Below are 21,430 nucleotides of genomic sequence, written 5' to 3'. Positions count from 1 at the left end.
AAACTGGGAAACTACAACTTTCACTATTATTATTATTATTATTTTCAAAATTGGGAAACTACAACTCCCAGGACCCCATTCTTTATATATATATATATATATTATTCTCATTATTCAATGTTATGTTGTTATATAAATATATTATTATTATCATTATTATTATTATTTCAAAACTGGGAAACTACAACTCCCAATATTATTATAATTTTCATAACTGGGAAACTACAACTCCCAGGGTCCTATTCCTTTTTTATATTATTATTTATATATTATTATTATTCTCATTATTCAATGTTATGTTGTTATATTATTATTATTGTTATTATTATTATTATTCTCAGTATTTAATGTTATATTAATATTGTTGTTATTATTATTCTCATTATTTAATGTTATATTGTTATATAAATATTTCATCATTATTATTATTGTTGTTGTTGTTGTTATTATTGTTATTATTATTATTCTCAGTATTTAATGTTATATTATTATTATTATTGTTATTATTATTATTATTCTCAGTATTTAATGTTATATTATTATTATTGTTATTATTATTATTATTCTCAGTATTTAATGTTATATTAATATTGTTGTTATTATTATTCTCATTATTTAATGTTATATTGTTATATAAATATTTCATCATTATTATTATTGTTGTTGTTGTTATTATTATTGTTATTATTATTATTCTCAGTATTTAATGTTATATTATTATTATTATTGTTATTATTATTATTCTCAGTATTTAATGTTATATTATTATTATTGTTATTATTATTATTCTCAGTATTTAATGTTATATTATTATTATTGTTATTATTATTATTATTCTCAGTATTTAATGTTATATTATTATTATTGTTATTATTATTATTATTCTCAGTATTTAATGTTATATTAATATTGTTGTTATTATTATTCTCATTATTTAATGTTATATTGTTATATAAATATTTCATCATTATTATTATTGTTGTTGTTGTTATTATTATTGTTATTATTATTATTCTCAGTATTTAATGTTATATTAATATTGTTGTTATTATTATTCTCATTATTTAATGTTATATTGTTATATAAATATTTCATCATTATTATTATTATTGTTGTTGTTATTATTATTGTTATTATTATTATTCTCAGTATTTAATGTTATATTATTATTATTATTGTTATTATTATTCTCAGTATTTAATGTTATATTATTATTATTGTTATTATTATTATTATTCTCAGTATTTAATGTTATATTAATATTGTTGTTATTATTATTCTCATTATTTAATGTTATATTGTTATATAAATATTTCATCATTATTATTATTGTTGTTGTTGTTATTATTATTGTTATTATTATTATTCTCAGTATTTAATGTTATATTATTATTATTATTGTTATTATTATTATTCTCAGTATTTAATGTTATATTATTATTATTGTTATTATTATTATTCTCAGTATTTAATGTTATATTATTATTATTGTTATTATTATTATTATTCTCAGTATTTAATGTTATATTATTATTATTATTGTTATTATTATTATTCTCAGTATTTAATGTTATATTAATATTGTTGTTATTATTATTCTCATTATTTAATGTTATATTGTTATATAAATATTTCATCATTATTATTATTGTTGTTGTTGTTATTATTATTGTTATTATTATTATTATTCTCAGTATTTAATGTTATATTATTATTATTGTTATTATTATTATTATTCTCAGTATTTAATGTTATATTATTATTATTGTTATTATTATTATTCTCAGTATTTAATGTTATATTATTATTATTATTGTTATTATTATTATTATTCTCAGTATTTAATGTTATATTATTATTATTGTTATTATTATTATTCTCAGTATTTAATGTTATATTATTATTATTATTGTTATTATTATTATTCTCAGTATTTAATGTTATATTGTTATATAAATATTTCATCATCATCATCATTATTGTTGTTGTTTTTATTATTATTCTCAGTATTTAATGTTATATTATTATTATTATTGTTATTATTATTATTCTCAGTATTTAATGTTATATTATTATTATTGTTATTATTATTATTATTCTCAGTATTTAATGTTATATTATTATTATTATTATTGTTATTATTATTATTCTCAGTATTTAATGTTATATTATTATTATTGTTATTATTATTATTATTCTCAGTATTTAATGTTATATTAATATTGTTGTTATTATTATTCTCATTATTTAATGTTATATTGTTATATAAATATTTCATCATCATTATTATTGTTGTTGTTGTTATTATTATTGTTATTATTATTATTCTCAGTATTTAATGTTATATTATTATTATTATTGTTATTATTATTATTATTCTCAGTATTTAATGTTATATTGTTATATAAATATTTCATCATCATTATTGTTGTTATTATTATTATTATTCTCAGTATTTAATGTTATATTGTTATATAAATATTTCATCATCATTATTGTTGTTGTTATTATTATTATTCTCAGTATTTAATGTTATATTGTTATATAAATATTTCATCATCATCATCATTATTGTTGTTGTTATTATTATTATTATTATTCTCAGTATTTAATGTTATATTGTTATATAAATATTATTTATTATTTATTATTTATTTATTTATTATTTCATCATCATTATTGTTGTTGTTGTTATTGTTATTATTATTCTCATTATTTAATGTTATATTGTTATATAAATATTTCATCATCATCATCATTGTTGTTGTTGTTGTTGTTATTCTCAGTATTTAATGTTATATTGTTATATAAATATTTCATCATCATCATCATCATTCTTGTTATTATTATTATTATTATTATTCTCAGTATTTAATGTTATATTGTTATATAAATATTTCATCATCATCATCATTATTGTTGTTGTTATTATTATTATTATTATTCTCAGTATTTAATGTTATATTGTTATATAAATATTATTTATTATTTATTATTATTTATTTATTTATTTATTATTTCATCATCATTATTGTTGTTGTTGTTATTATTATTATTCTCAGTATTTAATGTTATATTGTTATATAAATATTTCATCATCATCATTGTTGTTGTTGTTGTTGTTATTATTATTATTATTTATTATTAGTAGTAGTAGTAGACAATACATTATTATTATTGTTATTATTATTATTCTCAGTATTTAATGTTATATTGTTATATAAATATTTCATCATCCATCATCATCATCATTATTGTTATTATTATTATTATTATTCTCAGTATTTAATGTTATATTGTTATATAAATATTTCATCATCCATCATCATCATCATTATTGTTATTATTATTATTATTATTCTCAGTATTTAATGTTATATTGTTATATAAATATTTCATTATCATCATTGTTGTTGTTGTTGTTGTTGTTATTATTATTATTATTTATTATTATTAGTAGTAGTAGACAATACATTATTATTATTGTTATTATTATTATTCTCAGTATTTAATGTTATATTGTTATATACATATTTCATCATCATCATCATCATCATCATTGTTATTATTATTATTATTATTCTCAGTATTTAATGTTATATTGTTATATAAATATTTCATCATCCATCATTATTGTTGTTGTTATTATTATTATTATTATTATTCTCAGTATTTAATGTTATATTGTTATATAAATATTTCATCATCATCATTATTGTTGTTGTTATTATTATTATTTTTATTATTATTATTATTATTTATTATTAGTAGTAGTAGTAGACAATACATTATTATTATTGTTATTATTATTATTCTCAGTATTTAATGTTATATTGTTATATAAATATTTCATCATCATCATCATCATCATTATTATTATTATTATTATTATTATTATTATTATTATTATTATTATTATTTCTTCCAAATTGGGAGAGTGCAGTTTCCCAGTTCCTTTCTTTCCCTGCAGAGACTGAGTTGCGGCCCCTTTAAGAGTGGGAGAGGAATGTATCAAAACAAGGGAGCCGGGGCAGCCATTGGCTGGGCGGGGGGCACGTGACGCCACAGCTGATTTCCTGGCCCTTCTTCTCCTTCTTCTCCTTCTTCTTCTCTCTCCTGCTTTGCCTGGCCTGGCCTGGCCTAGTCTCCCTGCCCTTGGGTTCGCTTCTCTGCCTGCCTGCTTCTCCTGCCTGGCTCCATCCTTGCCCTCCTTCCCTCCTTCCCTGCCTGGCAGTCCGCCTCCTCTGCCCGGCCACGGGAGCCCGGAGCGCGGCCTCATGGCGCAGGCGTCCCCGGCGGGAGGCCCGCTCTCCACCCTCCTCGAGCCCCCCGCCGCCGCCCCATGCCCCATCCGCGTCCACCACGACCGCCCCAGGAGGCAGTTCACCGTCCGACTCAATGGTAAGGCTGGCCCAACACTGGATACTGCATTGCTTTACACTACCATGTATTGCCACTCTTCTTGTATATCCTTACCTTTTGTATCATTGTATTAATATTATGTTAATGTTATTGATTATTCCCATGATTTTATATTGAAATATATTATCACTCTTCTTTCGTATTATTTTTTTTAGTATTAATATTATTTTGTATTATTTGTTCTCATTATTTTATGTTAAAATATATTCTCACTCTTCTTTGTATTATTTATTATTATTATTATTTTATATTATTTATTCTCATTATTTTATATTATAATATATTCTCACTCTTCTTTTGTATTATTTTTATTATTAATATTATTTTATATTATTTATTCTCATTATTTTATATTACAGTATATTCTCACTCTTTTGTATTTTTTTTATTTATATTATTTTATATTATTCTCATTATTTTATATTGAAATATATTCTCACTCTTGTATTATTTTTTAGTATTAATATTATTTTATATCTGTTATTATTATTTTATATTATTATATATTCTCACTCTTTTGTATTATTTTTTAGTATTAATATTATTTTATATCATTTATTATTATTTTATATTCTAATATATTCTCACTCTTCTTTTGTATTATTTTTAGTATTAATATTATTTTATATCATTTATTATTATTTTATATTCTAATATATTCTCACTCTTCTTTTGTATTATTTTTTAGTATTATTATTTTATATTATTTATTCTCATTATTTTATATTATAATATATTGTCACTCTTCTTTTGTATTATTTTTATTATTAATATTATTTTATATTATTTATTCTCATTATTTTATATTATATATTCTCACTTTTCTTTTGTATTATTTTTATTAATATTATTTTATTTATATTATTTGTTATTCTCATTCTTTTATATTATAATATATTGTCACTCTTATATTCTTATCTTTTGTATCATTGCATTAATATTAGTTTATATTATTTATTATTCCCATTATTTTATATTATGATACATTCTCACTCTTCTTTTATATCCTTATTTTTTGTATAATTGTATTCATATTATTTTATATTATTTATTCTCCTTATTTTATATTGAAATATATTCTCACTCTTTTTGTATTATTTTTTATTTATATTATTTTATATTATTTGTTCCCATTATTTTATATTGAAATATATTCTCTCTTCTTTTGTATTATTTTCTCTTTATATTATTTTATATTATTTATTCTCATTATTTTATATTATAATATATTGTCACTCTTCTTTTGTATTATTTTTAGTATTAATATTATTTTATATCATTTATTATTATTTTATATTATTATATATTCTCACTCTTTTGTATTATTTTTTAGTATTAATATTATTTTATATCATTTATTATTATTTTATATTATTATATATTGTCACTCTTCTTTTGTATTATTTTATATTATTATATTAATATTATTTTATATTATTTATTATTCCCATTATTTTATATTGAAATATATTGTCACAGTTCTTTTATATTCTTATCTTTTGTATCATTGCATTCATATTAGTTTATATTATTTATTATTCCCATTATTTTATATTATGATACATTCTCACTCTTCTTTTATATCCTTATTTTTGTATAATTGCATTCATATTATTTTATATTATTTATTATTCCAATTATTTTATTTATATTATTTATTCCCATTATTTTATATTATGATACATTCTCACTCTTCTTTTATATCCTTATTTTTTGTATCATTGCATTAATATTATTTTACATCATTTATTATTCCCATTATTTTATATCAAAATATATTGTCACTCTTCTTTTATATTATTTTTATTATTGTATTAATATTATTTTATATTATTTATTCTCATTTTTTATATTGAAATATATTGTCACTCTTCTTTTGTATTATTTTTATTATTGTATTAATATTATTTTATATTATTTATTCTCATTATTTTATGTTAAAATTTATTGTCACTCTTCATTAGTATTATTTTTAATTATTATATTAATATTATTTATTATTTATTTATTATTATTTTATATCAAAATATATTGTCACTCTTCTTTTGTATTATTTTATTAATATATTAATATTATTTTATATTATTTATTATTCCCATTACTTTATATTATTTAGTATTCTCATTTTATGTTCTATTTTTATTATATTATTTATTATTCTCATTATTTTATTTTATTTTATATTATTTCATACTATAATATATTGTCACTCTTCTTTTATATTCTTAACTTTTGTATCATTATATTAATATTATTTTATATTATTTATTATTCCCATTATTTTATATTGAAATATATTGTCACAGTTCTTTGTATTATTGTATTAATATTATTTTATATTATTTATTACTGCCATTATTTTATTTTATATTTATTATTCTCATTTTATATTATAATATATTATTTCATACTATAATATATTGTCACCCTTCTTTTATATTCTTATCTTTTGTATCATTATATTAATATTATTTTGTATTTATTATTTCCATTATTTTATATTGAAATACATTGTCACTTCTTTTGTATTATTTTTTATTATATTATTTATTATTCTCATTTTGTTATATTTTTATTATATTATTTATTATTCTCATTATTTTGTTTTTATATTATTTTATATTATAATGTCACTCTTTTTTATATTCTTTTGTATCATTATATTAATATTATTTTATATTATTTATTATTCTCATTTTGTTATATTATTTTATTATATTATTTATTCTCATTATATTATTTTTCTATTATTTCATATTATAATGTATTGTCACTTTTCTTTTATATCCTTATCTTTTGTATCCTTGCATTGATATTATTTTATATTATTTATTATTCCCATTATGTGCCTGTAGGCATGCACACTTTCCAGGCCTGCACACCACACCACACACGCACTCTCCTGGGAAAGAAAGTGCATGTGTAGCTGTTTCTACTCTAGAGGAGGCACTTTGCTCCAGGCATGCAAGCTTTCCAGGCATGCACGCCACACCATGCAAACACTTTCATTGGGAAGAGAGTGCATGTGTAGCTGTTTCTACTCTAGAGGAGGCACTTTGCTCCAGGCATGCATGCTTTACAGGCATGCACGCCACACCATGCACACACTTTCATTGGGCAGAGAGTGCGTGTGTAGCTGTTTCTACTCTAGAGGAGGCGCTCGGTTGCAGATATGCGCACTTTTCGGGCCTCCACACCACACATGCACTCTCCTTGGAAAGAAAGTGCATGTGTAGCTATTTCTACTCTAGAGGAGGCACTTTGCTCCAGGCATGCATGCTTTCCAGGCATGCACGCCACACCATACACACACTTTCATTGGGCAGAGAGTGCGTGTGTATCTGTTTCTACTCTAGAGGAGGGGCTCGGATGCAGATATGCGCACTTTTCGGGCCTCCACACCACACATGCACTCTCCTTGGAAGGAAAGTGCATGTGTAGCTGTTTCTACTCTAGAGGAGGCACTTTGCTCCAGGCATGCATGCTTTCCAGGCATGCACACCACACCATGCACACACTTTCATTGGGCAGAGAGTGCGTGTGTAGCTGTTTCTACTCTAGAGGAGGGGCTCGGATGCAGATATGCGCACTTTTCGGGCCTCCACACCACACATGCACTCTCCTTGGAAAGGAAGTGCGTGTGTGGCTGTTTCTACGCTAATTGAGGCACTTGGCTGCAGGCGTGCGTGCTTTCCAGGCCTGCACATCACACTACACACGCATGCTCCTTGGAAAGAAAGTGCATGTGTAGCAGATTTTTCGGGCCTCCACACCACACATGAACTCTCCTTGGAAAGGAAGTGCGTGCGTGACTGTTTCTACTCTAGTGGAGGCACTTGGTTGTAGATGTGTGTGCTTTCCAGGTCTGCACACCACACTACACATACACTCTCCTTGGAAAGACAGTGCATGTGTGGCTGTTTCTACTCTAGAGGAAGCGCTTGGCTCCAGGCGTGTATGCTTTCCGGGCCTGCACACCACACCACACACATACTCTCCTTGGAAAGAAAATGCGTTTGTGGGTGTTTCAACGCTAAAGGAGGCACTTGGCTGTAGGCATGCACACTTTCCAGGCATGCACACCACACCACACACGCACTCTCCTTGGAAAGAAAGTGCATGTGTAGCTGTTTCTACTCTAGAGGAGGCACTTTGCTCCAGGCATGCATGCTTTCCAGGCATGCACGCCACACCATGCAAACACTTTCATTGGGAAGAGAGTGCATGTGTAGCTGTTTCTACTCTAGAGGAGGCGCTCGGTTGCAGATATGCGCACTTTTCGGGCCTCCACACCACACATGCACTCTCCTTGGAAAGGAAGTGCGTGCGTGACTGTTTCTACTCTAGTGGAGGCACTTGGTTGTAGATGTGTGTGCTTTCCAGGTCTGCACACCACACCACACACGCACTCTCCTTGGAAAGAAAGTGCATGTGTAGCTGTTTCTACTCTAGAGGAGGCGCTCGGTTGCAGATATGCGCACTTTTCGGGCCTCCACACCACACATGCACTCTCCTTGGAAAGGAAGTGCGTGCGTGACTGTTTCTACTCTAGTGGAGGCACTTGGTTGTAGATGTGTGTGCTTTCCAGGTCTGCACACCACACCACACACGCACTCTCCTTGGAAAGAAAGTGCATGTGTAGCTGTTTCTACTCTAGAGGAGGCACTTTGCTCCAGGCATGCATGTTTTCCAGGCATGCACGCCACACCATGCACACACTTTCATTGGGCAGAGAGTGCGTGTGTAGCTGTTTCTACTCTAGAGGAGGTGCTCGGTTGCAGATATGCGCACTTTTCGGGCCTCCACACCACACATGCACTCTCCTTGGAAAGGAAGTGCGTGTGTGGCTGTTTCTACGCTAATTGAGGCACTTGGCTGCAGGCGTGCGTGCTTTCCAGGCCTGCACATCACACTACACACACACGCTTCTTGGAAAGAAAGTGCATGTGTCGCTGTTTCTACTCTAGAGGAGTCGCTCAGTTGCAGATTTTTCGGGCCTCCACACCACACATGCACTCTCCTTGGAAAGTAAGTGCTTGCGTGACTGTTTCTACTCTAGTGGAGGCACTTGGTTGTAGATGTGTGTGCTTTCCATCACACTACACACACTCTCTCCTTGGAAAGACAGTGCATGTGTGGCTGTTTCTACTCTAGAGGAAGCGATTGGCTCCAGGCGTGTATGCTTTCCGGGCCTGCACACCACACCACACACATACTCTCCTTGGAAAGAAAATGCGTTTGTGGGTGTTTCAACGCTAAAGGAGGCACTTGGCTGTAGGCATGCACACTTTCCAGGCCTGCACACCACACCACACACGCACTCTCCTTGGAAAGAAAGTGCATGTGTAACTGTTTCTACTCTAGAGGAGGCACTTTGCTCCAGGCATGCATGCTTTCCAGGCATGCACGCCACACCATGCACACACTTTCATTGGGCAGAGAGTGCGTGTGTAGCTGTTTCTACTCTAGAGGAGGGGCTCGGATGCAGATATGCGCACTTTTCGGGCCCCCGCACCACACATGCACTCTCCTTGGAAAGTAAGTGCGTGCGTGACTGTTTCTACTCTAGTGGAGGCACTTGGTTGTAGATATGTGTGCTTTCCATCACACTACACACACTCTCTCCTTGGAAAGACAGTGTATGTGTGGCTGTTTCTACTCTACAGGAGGCACTCGGCTGCAGGCGTGTGCGCTTTCCAGGCCTGCATACCACATGCACTCTCCTTGGAAAGAAAGTGCATGCATGGCTGTTTCTACTCTAGAGGAGGTGCTTGGCTGCAGGCGTATGTGCTTTCCGGGCCTGCACGTCTCACCACACAGCACTCTCCTTGGAAAGAGAGTGCATGCATGGCTGGTTTTACTCTAGAGGAGGCACTTGACTGCAAGCGGTGTGTGCTTTCCAGGCCTCCACACACACACACTCTTCGTGGAAAGAGAGTGTGTGCATGGCATGCAGGCTCAGAAAGCACATGCACCTGGCAGTGCCTGCAGCCGAGCTTCTCTTACTCTAGAGTAAGAGGCACTCAGCTGCAGATACTGGTAGGTGCGTGCATTTTCTGGGCATGCACACCATGCACGCACTCTCTTTCCAAGGCAAAGAGGCAAATTCTGGGATGCAGATGAAAACAGGCTTGGAACTGGGATCAGCTCCAGCTTGCTTTCTTGTCGAGCTGATTTTTGTGCAGGAAGGGGACTCCCCGTTTTGTGCTTCTGAAGAAACGAAAGAAACACCTTTCTGAAAACATCTATACTATCAGGTGCTTTAAACAATACATGGAAACACTCTGTGTCTCCGATTGGTAGAAGTTTGCAGATTGTTTGACTCATGCTTCCTTCTCTGCCATGGAAACTTTTGTGAAAGTGAGAAGCAAAGAACAGTGGGATGGATCCTGACAGGAGAGTAAGGCAGCCAAAGAAACCCCACATTTTGCAAAAATGCCAAGATAAAATCCTACATTTTGCAAAAATTCCAAAACAAAATCCCACATTTTTGCAAAAATGCCAAAATAAAATCCATATTGCAAAATTCCAATATGAAATCCCACAATTTTTTTTGCAAAATCTTAGGTTTTGCAAAATTCCAATATGAAATTCCATATTTTACAAAAATTCCAAAGCAAAATCTTACATTTTGCAAAATTCCAAAACAAAATCCAATGTTTTGCAGTAATGCCCAATCAAAATCCCACATGTTTGCAAAAATTCCAAAACAAAATCCATATTGCAAAATTCCAATATGAAATACCACATTTTTTGCAAAAATTCCAAAGCAAAATCTTATGTTTTGCAAAATTCCAAAACAAAATCCCACATTTTGCAAAAATTCCAATGTGGAATCCCACATTTTGGAAACATTCCAAAACAAAGCCCAACATTTTTGCAAAAAAATTCAAAATAAAATCCATATTGCAAAATTCCAATATGAAATTCCATATTTTTTGCCAAAATTCCAAAGCAAAATCTTACGTTTTGCAGAAATGCCCAAACAAAATCCCACATGTTTGCAAAAATTCCAATATAAAATCCATATTGCAAAATTCCAATATGAAATCCTACATTTTTTGCAAAAATTCCAAAGCAAAATCTTACGTTTTGCAAAATTCCAAAACAAAACCCCATGTTTTGCAAAAATTTCAAAACAAAATCAGTTTTGCAAAATTCCAAAACAAAATCCCACAGTTTTGCAAAAAATTCAAAACAAAGCCCAACATTTTAGCAAAAATTCCAAAAAAACCCTCCACTTTTGCAAAAATTCCAAAGCAAAATCCCACAGCTTTATGGGAGTGCGGGATGGCCAAAGCAATTCCCTATTTTGCAAAATCCCTGACTTTGTCAAAGCGAGAAACCAAAGAATGGAGAACGAAGCTTTATGGTAGCGCAAATCCCAAATTTGACACAATTGCACATTTTGCAATAATAATAATAATAATAATAATGCAAGAACTAAGGAATTGGGGGACACAGCTTTCCAGAAGCGGGAGGTGGCAACAGAAATGCCTGATTTTGCAAAATTCCCAATGGAAAGAGGGGGCTTCTCCTTCGCTGGGTCCAAGGAGTGTGAGGTTAGCTCTTCGTCCTGTTTGCAAACTGGTCTCTGGTTTCCTTTAAGCCCTTGACTTTTCTGTGGGTCGCTTGCCCACCCCCCAGGAGACCCGGCTGTGTTGGTTACTCCCCGGTTGGTAGGGGAACACCTGTCCCTCCAGAGCTATTTTTAATTAAAACTGGTGGAGGTTGCACTCAAGGATTCCCTGCCAGCTTCCTTTCCTCTCTCGTTTGATACCTTTCTCCCATATTATTTGAGTCATATGCGGGCTGGAGATTTTTATGGCATTGTAAATTAATTAAATTAGCCTCCCCACATAAGCGGTACCTAAATTTCCTACTTGGCAGATGATATTGTCTTTCGGGCTGCAAAGGTTGACAGCAAGCTAGACGAATGGTGGGGAGCTTACTCCGAGCAAATCCCAAACTATTGAATTCAATGTGAACGGAGCTGAGGCAACAGGAAAGGAGAGGAATCTTATATTATGCATTTTCAGAAATAGTATATTATAATATCATTATTATTATCATATATGTGTGTGTGTGTGTGTGTGTGTGTGTGTGTGTGTATATATATCATATTATATATATATATATATGTATGTATGTATAAGGTCAGGGTTTTCCCTTCACATTAAGTCCAGTCATGTCTGGGGATGTCTGGGGATTGGTGTTCATCTCTATTGCTAAGCCAAAGAGCCGGCGTTGTCCTTAGACACCTCCAAGGTCATGTGGCCGGCATGACTGCATGAAGTGCCGTTAAGGTATTCACCACTCGACATTAAGTCCAGTCGTGTCCGACTCTAGGACTCTGGTGCTCATCTCCATTGCTAAACCGAAGAGCCGGCGTTGTCCTTAGACACCTCCATGGTCATGTGGCCAATGGCATGACTGCATGAAGTGCCGTTAAGCCAAAGGTATTCACCAACCGACATTAAGTCCAGTAGTGTCCGACTCTGGGACTCTGGTGCTCATCTCCATTGCTAAGCCGAAGAGCCGGCGTTGTCCTTAGACACCTCCAAGGTCATGTGGCCGGCATGACTGCATGAAGTGCCGTTAAGGTATTCACCACTCGACATTAAGTCCAGTCGTGTCCGACTCTAGGACTCTGGTGCTCATCTCCATTGCTAAACCGAAGAGCCGGCGTTGTCCTTAGACACCTCCATGGTCATGTGGCCAATGGCATGACTGCATGAAGTGCCGTTAAGCCAAAGGTATTCACCAACCGACATTAAGTCCAGTCGTGTCCGACTCTGGGACTGTGGTGCTCACCTCCATTGCTAAACCGAAGAGCCGGCGTTGTCCTTAGACACCTCCAAGGTCATGTGGCCAATGGCATGACTGCATGAAGTGCCGTTAAGCTAAAGGTATTCACCACCTGAAATTAAGTCCAGTCGTGTCCGACTCTGGGACTGTGGTGCTCATCTCCATTGCTAAGTCGAAGAGCCGGCGTTGTCCTTAGACACCTCCAAGGTCATGTGGGCACTGGCATGACTGCATGGAACTGCATTTAACCCACTGTGCCACCAGGAGTTCCATCAAGCAGCCCTCAAGTTACAGACTTCTAGGTTGGCAGAAGCTGGGGCTAACATCAGGAGCTCACCACGCTCCAGTTAGCAAGTTCAGCAGCTCAGCGGTTTAACCTGCTGCGTCACCAGGAGCTCCATCAGGCAGCCCCCAAGTTACAGACATCTAGGTTGGCAGAAGCTGGGGCTAAGATCGGGAGCGCACCTCGCTCCGGTTAGCAAGTTCAGCAGCTCAGCGGTTTAACCTGCTGCGCCACCAGGAGCTCCATCAGGCAGCCCCCAAGTTACAAACATCTAGGTTGGCAGAAGCTGGGGCTAACATCGGGAGCTCACCCTGTTCCGGTTAGCAAGTTCAGCAGCTCATCAGTTTAACACGCTGCTCCACCAGGAGCTTTGTCAGGCAGCCCCCAAGTTACAGACTTCTAGGTTGGCAGAAGCTGGGGCTAACATCGGGAGCTCACCCCCGCTCCGGTTAGCAAGTTCAGCAGCTCAGCAGTTTAACACGCTGCGCCACCAGGAGCTTAATCAAGCAGCCCTCAAGTTACAGACTTCTAGGTTGGCAGAAGCTGGGGCTAACATTGGGAGCTCACCCTGCTCCGGTTAGCAAGTTCAGCAGCTCAGCGGTTTAACATGCTGCGCCACAGGGAGCTCCATCAGGCAGCCCCCAAGTTACAGACTTCTAGGTTGGCAGAAGCTGGGGCTAACATCGGGAGCACACCCGCTCTGGTTAGCAAGTTCAGCAGCTCAGCGGTTTAACCTGCTGTGCTACCAGGAGCTCCATCAGGCAGCCCCCAAGTTACAGACTTCTAGGTTGGCAGAAGCTGGGGCTAACATCGGGAGCTCACCCTATCTCCTAGTTAAGAACAGGGCTAAGACAACAGGAAAGGAGAGGTATATTATGTTTTTTAGAAGTAGTATAGTATTATATTACAACATCTTGACTCAGTTGCAACATTGCTTCGTCTGGCTACAGATTCTTTACTTGACACTTACCGTATATCCTCGAGTATAAGCCAACCTGAATATAAGCTGAGGCACTTAATTTTACCACAAAAAACTGGGAAAATGTATTGACTCGAGTATAAGTTGAGGGTGGGAAATGCAGCAGTAAGTTTCAAAATAGAAATAGATACCAATAAAATTACATTAATTGAGGCATCCGTAGAGTAAATATTCAAAAATATTTACATAAAATTGAAATTTAAGATAAAGCTGTCCAACTCTGATTAAACCATTATTCTAACCTTCTTTAATGTAAATGTGCTTACATAGCCTTCCAATAACAATAAAGGGAGTAAAATAATAAATGTAATAATAATAATAATAATAATAATAATAATAATAGAGTAAAATGATGGAAATGCAATAACAGTAATAAGAGAGTAAAATAATGTAATAATAACAATAATAAATAGAGAAGGTTAATAGGAGAAGGAGAGAAGGAAGGGGAAAAGGTAGAAAAGGAGCAAAAGAGGGAAGGAAAGAAGGAGGGAAGGAGAAAAAGAAAGCAAGAAAGAAAGAAGAGTAGAGGAAGGAAGGAGAGAAAGAGGGAAGGGAAGAAAGAAAGGTAGAGAAGGAAGGAAAGGAGGGAAGGAGATAAAGAAAGCAAGAAAGAAGGGTAGAGGAAGGAAGGAGAGAAAGAGGGAAGGAAAGAAAAGAAGGAGAGAAGGAAGGAGGGAAGGAGATAAAGAAAGCAAGAAAGAAGGGTAGAGGAAGGAAGGAAAGAGGGAAGAAAAGAAAGGAACGAAGGAGGGAGTGAAGGAGGGAAGGAGATAAAGAAAGCAAGAAAGGAGGGTAGAGGAAGGAAGGAGGGAAAGAGGGAAGAAAAGAAAGGAACGAAGGAGAGAAGGAGGGAGTGAAGGAGGGAAGGAGATAAAGAAAGCAAGAAAGAAGGGTAGAGGAAGGAAGGAGGGAAGGAAAGAAAGAAAGGAAGAGAAGGAGGGAGGGAAGGAGATAAAGAAAGCAAGAAAGAAAGAAGGGTAGAGGAAGGAAGGAGAGAAAAAGGGAAGGGAAGAAAGAAAGGTAGAGAAGGAAGGAAGGAGAGAAGGGGGGAAAGAAGGAGGGAAGGAGATAAAGAAAGAAAGGTAGAGGAAGGAAGGAGAGAAAGAGGGAAGGACATTGATTAAATGTCCTTTGACCAGTATCTGTCCCCTTGGAGTGCCTCTGGTGTTGCTGCAAGAAGGTCCTCCCTGGTGCATGTGGCAGGGCTCAGGGTGCATTGCAGCAGGTGGTCAGTGGTTTGCTCTTCTCCACACTCGCATGTTGAGGATTCCACTTTGTGGCCCCATTTCTGAAGGTTGGCTCTGCATCTCGTGATGCCAGAGCACAGTCTGTTCAGCGCCTTCTAAGTTACCCAGTCTTCTGTGTGCCCAGGGGGGAGTCTCTCATTTGGTATCAGCCATTGGATGAGGTTCTGGGTTTGAGCCTGCCACTTTTGGACTCTCATTTGCTGGGGTGTTCCAGCGAGTGTCTCTGTAGATCTTAGAAAACTATGTCTTGATTTAAGTCATTGACGTGCTGGCTGATACCCAAACAGAGGATGAGCTGGAGATGTCTCTGCCTTGGTCCTTTCACTATTGACTGCTCCTTCTCGGCGGATGTCAGGTGGTGCAATACCGGATAAGCAGTGTAATTTCTCCAGTGGTGTGGGGCGCAGACACCCCGTGATAATGGGCATGTCTCATTAAGAGCCACATCCACTGTTTTAGCGTGGTGAGATGTGTTCCACACTGGGCATGCGTACTCAGCAGCAGAGTAGCATAGCGCAAGGGCAGATGTCTTCACTGTATCTGGTTGTGATCCCCAGGCTGTGCCAGTCAGCTTTCGTATGATATTGTTTCTAGCACCCACTTTTTGCTTGATGTTCAGGCAGTGCTTCTTGTAGGTCAGAGCACGGTCCAGAGTGACTCCCAGGGATTTGGGTGCGCTGCAATGCTCCAATGGGATTCCTTCCCAGGTAATAATCCTCAGAGCTCAGGATGCTTGTCTGTTCTTAAGGTGAAAGGCACATGTCTGTGTTTTAGATGGGTTGGGGATTAGTTGGTTTTCCCTGGAATAGGCAGTAAGGGCACCTAGAGCAGTGTTTCTTAACCTGGAGGTTGGGACCCCTGGAGGGGTCACAAGGGGGTGTCAGAGGGGTCGCGAAAGACCATCAGAAAACACAGTATTTTCTGTTGATCATGGGAGTTCTGTGTGGGAAGTTTGGCCCAATACTATCGTTGGTGGGGTTTAGAATGCTCTCTGATTGTAGGTGAACTATAAATCCCAGCAACTACAGCTCCCAAATGTCAAGGTCTATTTCCCTTAAACTCCATCTGTGTTCATATTTGGGCGTATCGGATATTCGTGCCAAGTTTGTTCCAGATCCATCATTGTTTGAGTCCACAGTGCTCTCTGGATGTGGGTGAACTATAATTCCCAAACTAAACGTCAATGTCCACCAAACCTTTCCAGTTTTTTCTGTTGGTCATGGGAGCCTTGTGTGCTAAGTCTGGTCCAATTCCATCATTGGTGAAGTTAAGAATGCTCTTTGATTGTAGGTAAACTATAAATCCCACTACCTTTACAAACTTTTACAAATTGGTGACCTCATCACAGATTAGTGGCATCTTCACGAATCGTTACAATGACGATTCATAACTAGCGATATTAACAGTTGTTAAGTAGCAATGAAAATAATGTTATGGTTGAGGGTCACCATTAAATGATGAACTGTATTAAGGGGTCGTGGCATTAAGAAGGTTGAGAAACACTGACCTAGAGCTTCGGACAGCTTCTGTTCAACCATCTCAAAGCTCCCTGCTTGAGCGGTGATGGCACGATCATCAGCATAGATGAAACTCTGTCCCTTCTGGCAGTGGCTGGTCATTTGTGTAGATGTTGAACATGGATGGAGCAAGCACGCTCCCCTGAGGCAGGCCGTTCTTCTGTTTCCGCCATCTGCTTCTCAGGCCCTGGAACTCAACAAAAAAGCTCCTGTTTTGTAGCAGGTTTCCTATGAGGCGAGTGAGGTGGTCGTCCTTTGTGATGCTATACATTTTTGTCAGGAGGAGGCGGTGATTGACAGTGTCATAGGCTGCTGACAGGTCTATGAAGACAGCTCCTGTGATCTGCTGCCTTTCAAAGCCATCTTCTATGTGCCGAGTCAGGTTCAGCACTTGCGACGTGCAGCTTTTGCCTTTCCTGAAGCCAGCTTGCTGTGGAATCAGACAGTTAGTGATATAATCCTAGAAGATGGAGCGGCTGCATTGTGTCTTTTGGGGGTCACTGGATGGGGTCCCTCAAAAAGCAGCGTCCCAAATCGGCTTGGACGTGACATCTTCTGTTTTCCTTCTCCTTCCAGGCTGCCACGACAAAGCGGTCCTCTTGTATGAGTACGTGGGGAAGAGGATCGTGGACTTGCAGCACACGGAGGTCCCCGATGCCTACCGGGGGAGAGGAATCGCCAAGCACCTGGCAAAGGTAGGAGCTTCCCAATGGATTGTCGAAGGCTTTCATGACCGGGATCACCGGGTTGCTGTGAGTTTTTTGGACTGTCTGGCTATGTTCTAGTAGCACTCTCTCCTGATGTTTCGCCTGCATTTGTGCCTGTTGGCATTTTCAGAGGTTCTGTTGAAGGGGAGCAAGTGGAGTGCATATATATATATACACACCCCTGTGGAATAATTTCCAGAGAGGGAGGAAGAGCCCTTGTCTGCTTGAAGCCAGTCTGAATGTTGCAATGAGCAAGCTTTAACTGCAAAATGAATTGACGAGGGTCTCTGAATAGAGGTAGCCTGGCTGTTCTTGCCTGGAGTCACCTCTTGTTCAGCCACAGAAACCTTTGACAACGCAACAGCAGTTAGCAAGCTTGATTAGCATTGAGTAGCCTTGAAGCTACAAAGTCAATCAGTGACGGTATCTGCATAGAGGTAGCCTGGTTTTTGTTGCCTGGGGGCACCCCCTGTTCGACCACAGAAACCTTTGACAACACAATAACAGCCCTGAGTCTGCAAAGTCAATCAGCGAGGGTATCTGCATAGAGGTAGCCTGGCTGTTGTTGCCTGGAGGCACCCCCTGTTCTGCCACAGAAACGTTTCACAACACAACAGTGGTTAGCAAGCTTGATTAGCATTGAGTAGCCCTGAAGCTGCAAAGTCAATCAGTGAAGGTGTCTTCATAGAGGTAGCCTCGCTGTTGTTGTCTGGAGGCACCCCCTATTTGGCCTCAGAAACCTTTGACAACACAACAGCAGTTAGCAAGCTTGATTAGCATTGAGTAGCCCTGAAGCTGCAAAGAGCCGGCGTTGTCCATAGATGCCTCCAAAGTTATGTGGTCGCTGGCATGACTACATGGAGCACCTTTATTACCTTCCCGCCAGAGCAGTACCTATTGATCTACTCACATTTGCATGTTTTTGAACTGCTAGGTTGACAGAAGATGGGGCTAACGGTGGGAGCTCACCCCATTCCCAAGGCAGTACCTATTGATCTACTCACGTTTGCATGTTTTTGAACTGCTAGGTTGGCAGAAGGTGGGGCTAACGGTGGGAGCTCACCCCATTCCCAAGGCAGTACCTATTGATCTACTCACATTGGCATGTTTTCGAACTGCTAGGTTGGCAGAAGATGGGGCTAACGGTGGGAGCTCACCCCATTCCCAAGGCAGTACCTATTGATCTACTCACATTGGCATGTTTTCGAACTGCTAGGTTGGCAGAAGATGGGGCTAACGGTGGGAGCTCACCCCATTCCCAAGGCAGTACCTATTGATCTACTCACGTTTGAACTGCTAGGTTGACAGAAGCTGGGGCTAACGATGGGAGCTCACCCCATTCCCAAGGCAGTACCTATTGATCTACTCACATTGGCATGCTTTCAAACTGCTAGGTTGGCAGAAGATGGGGCTAACGGCGGGAGCTCACCCCATTCCCAAGGCAGTACCTATTGATCTACTCACATTGGCATGTTTTCGAACTGCTAGGTTGGCAGAAGATGGGGCTAACGGTGGGAGCTCACCCCATTCCCAAGGCAGTACCTATTGATCTACTCACATTGGCATGCTTTCAAACTGCTAGGTTGGCAGAAGATGGGGCTAACGGTGGGAGCTCACCCCATTCCCAAGGCAGTACCTATTGATCTACTCACATTGGCATGTTTTCGAACTGCTAGGTTGGCAGAAGATGGGGCTAACGGTGGGAGCTCACCCCATTCCCAAGGCAGTACCTATTGATCTACTCACGTTTGAACTGCTAGGTTGACAGAAGCTGGGGCTAACGATGGGAGCTCACCCCATTCCCAAGGCAGTACCTATTGATCTACTCACATTTGCATGCTTTCGAACTGCTAGGTTGGCAGAAGGTGGGACTAATGGTGGGAGCTCACCCCATTCCCAAGGCAGTACCTATTGATCTACTCACGTTTGAACTGCTAGGTTGGCAGAAGCTGGGGCTAACGGTGGGAGCTCACCCTGCATTGACGTGCGGGACATTAACGCTGGTTCGATTCCCTCTCTTTGTTTTCCAGGCAGCCTTGGATTTTGTGGTGGAAGAGGACTTGAAAGCCCACCTCACCTGTTGGTACATCCAGAAATACGTGAAGGAGAACCCTCTGCCGCAGTACCTGGAGCGTTTGCAGTCTTAATGCGGCCGCGGAGGTCCTGAATGGCGATGATCGTCGGCCTTTTGCCGTTTCTCGGGACGCCTTGGCCGGCCGCAACGTGCGCACAAATGCGCGGCTCCTCCTCGGTTCTTCCACCTGGTTCTTGCAATAGTTTGGCCGGGATCTGTGGTTTACACGCTGGCCTTCTGTCCGAAAGGAGAGAAAAACTGGGTCTTCTTTTCCTGGGGTCGTTGGACACGGTTTGTTTCTGAAACTCGGCAAAGTTGGACAAACTGGATGCCGCCAGCCCCAAAGTAGCATTAGGAGGCGGGCTTGTGCGCACCCGGCGGGCACATTTGGGGGTCTTTGGAGGAGAGAGAGAGAAAGAGAGAGAAGGGGCTCCTTGGTGCTCAAGGCAATAAACACTTTGGCTTCAGAGGCCCCCAGGGTTGTGGACATTCTGGACACCGCCTTGCGTCCACCCAAAGCCGTCGTGCGGGAATGGAAGGGTCTCCTGGGTTTGGAAAGGCGGGAGGAAGACGGCCTCGCCCGCCCCTCCGAGAAGGAAAAGGGCACCTTGGGGATTGATTTCCGGTTCGTTTGGTGGGATTTCTGTCCCTAATCTGTCATGGGGAGGAGCAATAACACTTGAGTAGAGGAAGGAAAGGAAAGGAAAGGAAAGAAGGAAAAGGGAGGGAAGAAGAGAAGGAAGGGAAAGAGAACGAAAAGGCAGGGAGAAGGAAAGTAAAGCGAGGGAGGGAAGGAAGGAAGGAGGGAGGAAAGAAAGAAGGGAAAGGAAAGAAAAGAAAAGGAGGAAGGAAAGAGGAAGGAAGGAAGGAAGGAAGGAAAAGGGAGGTAGAAGAAAGGATAGAAAAGGGAGGGAGGAAAGAAGTGGAGGAAGAAGGAAGGAAAGAAAAGGAAGAGGGAGGAAAGAAGGAAGGAAAAAACAGGAAGGAAAAGAAGGAAGGATAGAAAAGGGAGGGAGGGGAAGAAGGAAAGACAAGGGTGTGAGAAGGAAGGAAAAGAAGGTAGGAAAGAAAAGGAAGAGGGTGGAAAGAAGGAAGGAAGAGAGGGAAGGTAGGAAAGGAAGGAAAGAGAAGGAAGGGAGAGAGGAAAGGATAGAAAAGGAAGAGGGAAGGACGGAAGGAAGGACAAGGGAGAGAAAAGGAAGGAAAGAAAGAAAAAGAAGAGGGGGAAAGAAGGAAGGAAGGTAAAGAAGGCTAGAAAAGGAAGAGAGGGAGGGAAGGAAAGAAAAGGAAGAGGAAAGGAAGGACAAAGGAGGGAGAAGGAAGGAAAAGAAGGGAGTAAGGGAGGAAAAGTAGGAAGGAGAAGAAGGAAAGATAGAAAAGAAGGAGAGGGAAG

The 21,430-nt window shown here is 37.5% G+C and overlaps 1 protein-coding gene across 1 annotated transcript; it reads left to right on the top strand.

Moving 5' to 3' along the window:
- Positions 1–4,173: 4,173 nt before the first annotated feature.
- Positions 4,174–20,509, top strand: LOC137095464 (protein NATD1-like). The gene is made up of 3 exons (XM_067462161.1): positions 4,174–4,401; positions 17,833–17,951; positions 19,994–20,509. The coding sequence occupies exons 1-3, from the start codon at positions 4,278–4,280 to the stop codon at positions 20,108–20,110; spliced, it is 360 nt and encodes a 119-aa protein (XP_067318262.1). The 5' UTR covers positions 4,174–4,277; the 3' UTR covers positions 20,111–20,509.
- Positions 20,510–21,430: the final 921 nt, after the last annotated feature.

The sequence above is a fragment of the Anolis sagrei genome, chromosome Y (assembly GCF_037176765.1).
Source record: "Anolis sagrei isolate rAnoSag1 chromosome Y, rAnoSag1.mat, whole genome shotgun sequence".
Classification (NCBI taxonomy): domain Eukaryota; kingdom Metazoa; phylum Chordata; class Lepidosauria; order Squamata; family Dactyloidae; genus Anolis; species Anolis sagrei.
The sequence above is the reverse complement of the archived record's forward strand: the minus strand, read 5'-3'. Positions and strand labels throughout refer to the sequence as shown.

Bases quoted from the DNA above. Each gene is read 5' to 3' on its own strand.
- LOC137095464 (XM_067462161.1), top strand. From the start codon at position 4,278: ATGGCGCAGGCGTCCCCGGCGGGAGGCCCGCTCTCCACCCTCCTCGAG. The intron at 4,402-17,832 runs GTAAGGCTGGCC...TTCTCCTTCCAG, and splicing joins GTTCACCGTCCGACTCAATG to GCTGCCACGACAAAGCGGTC. The intron at 17,952-19,993 runs GTAGGAGCTTCC...TTTGTTTTCCAG, and splicing joins TCGCCAAGCACCTGGCAAAG to GCAGCCTTGGATTTTGTGGT.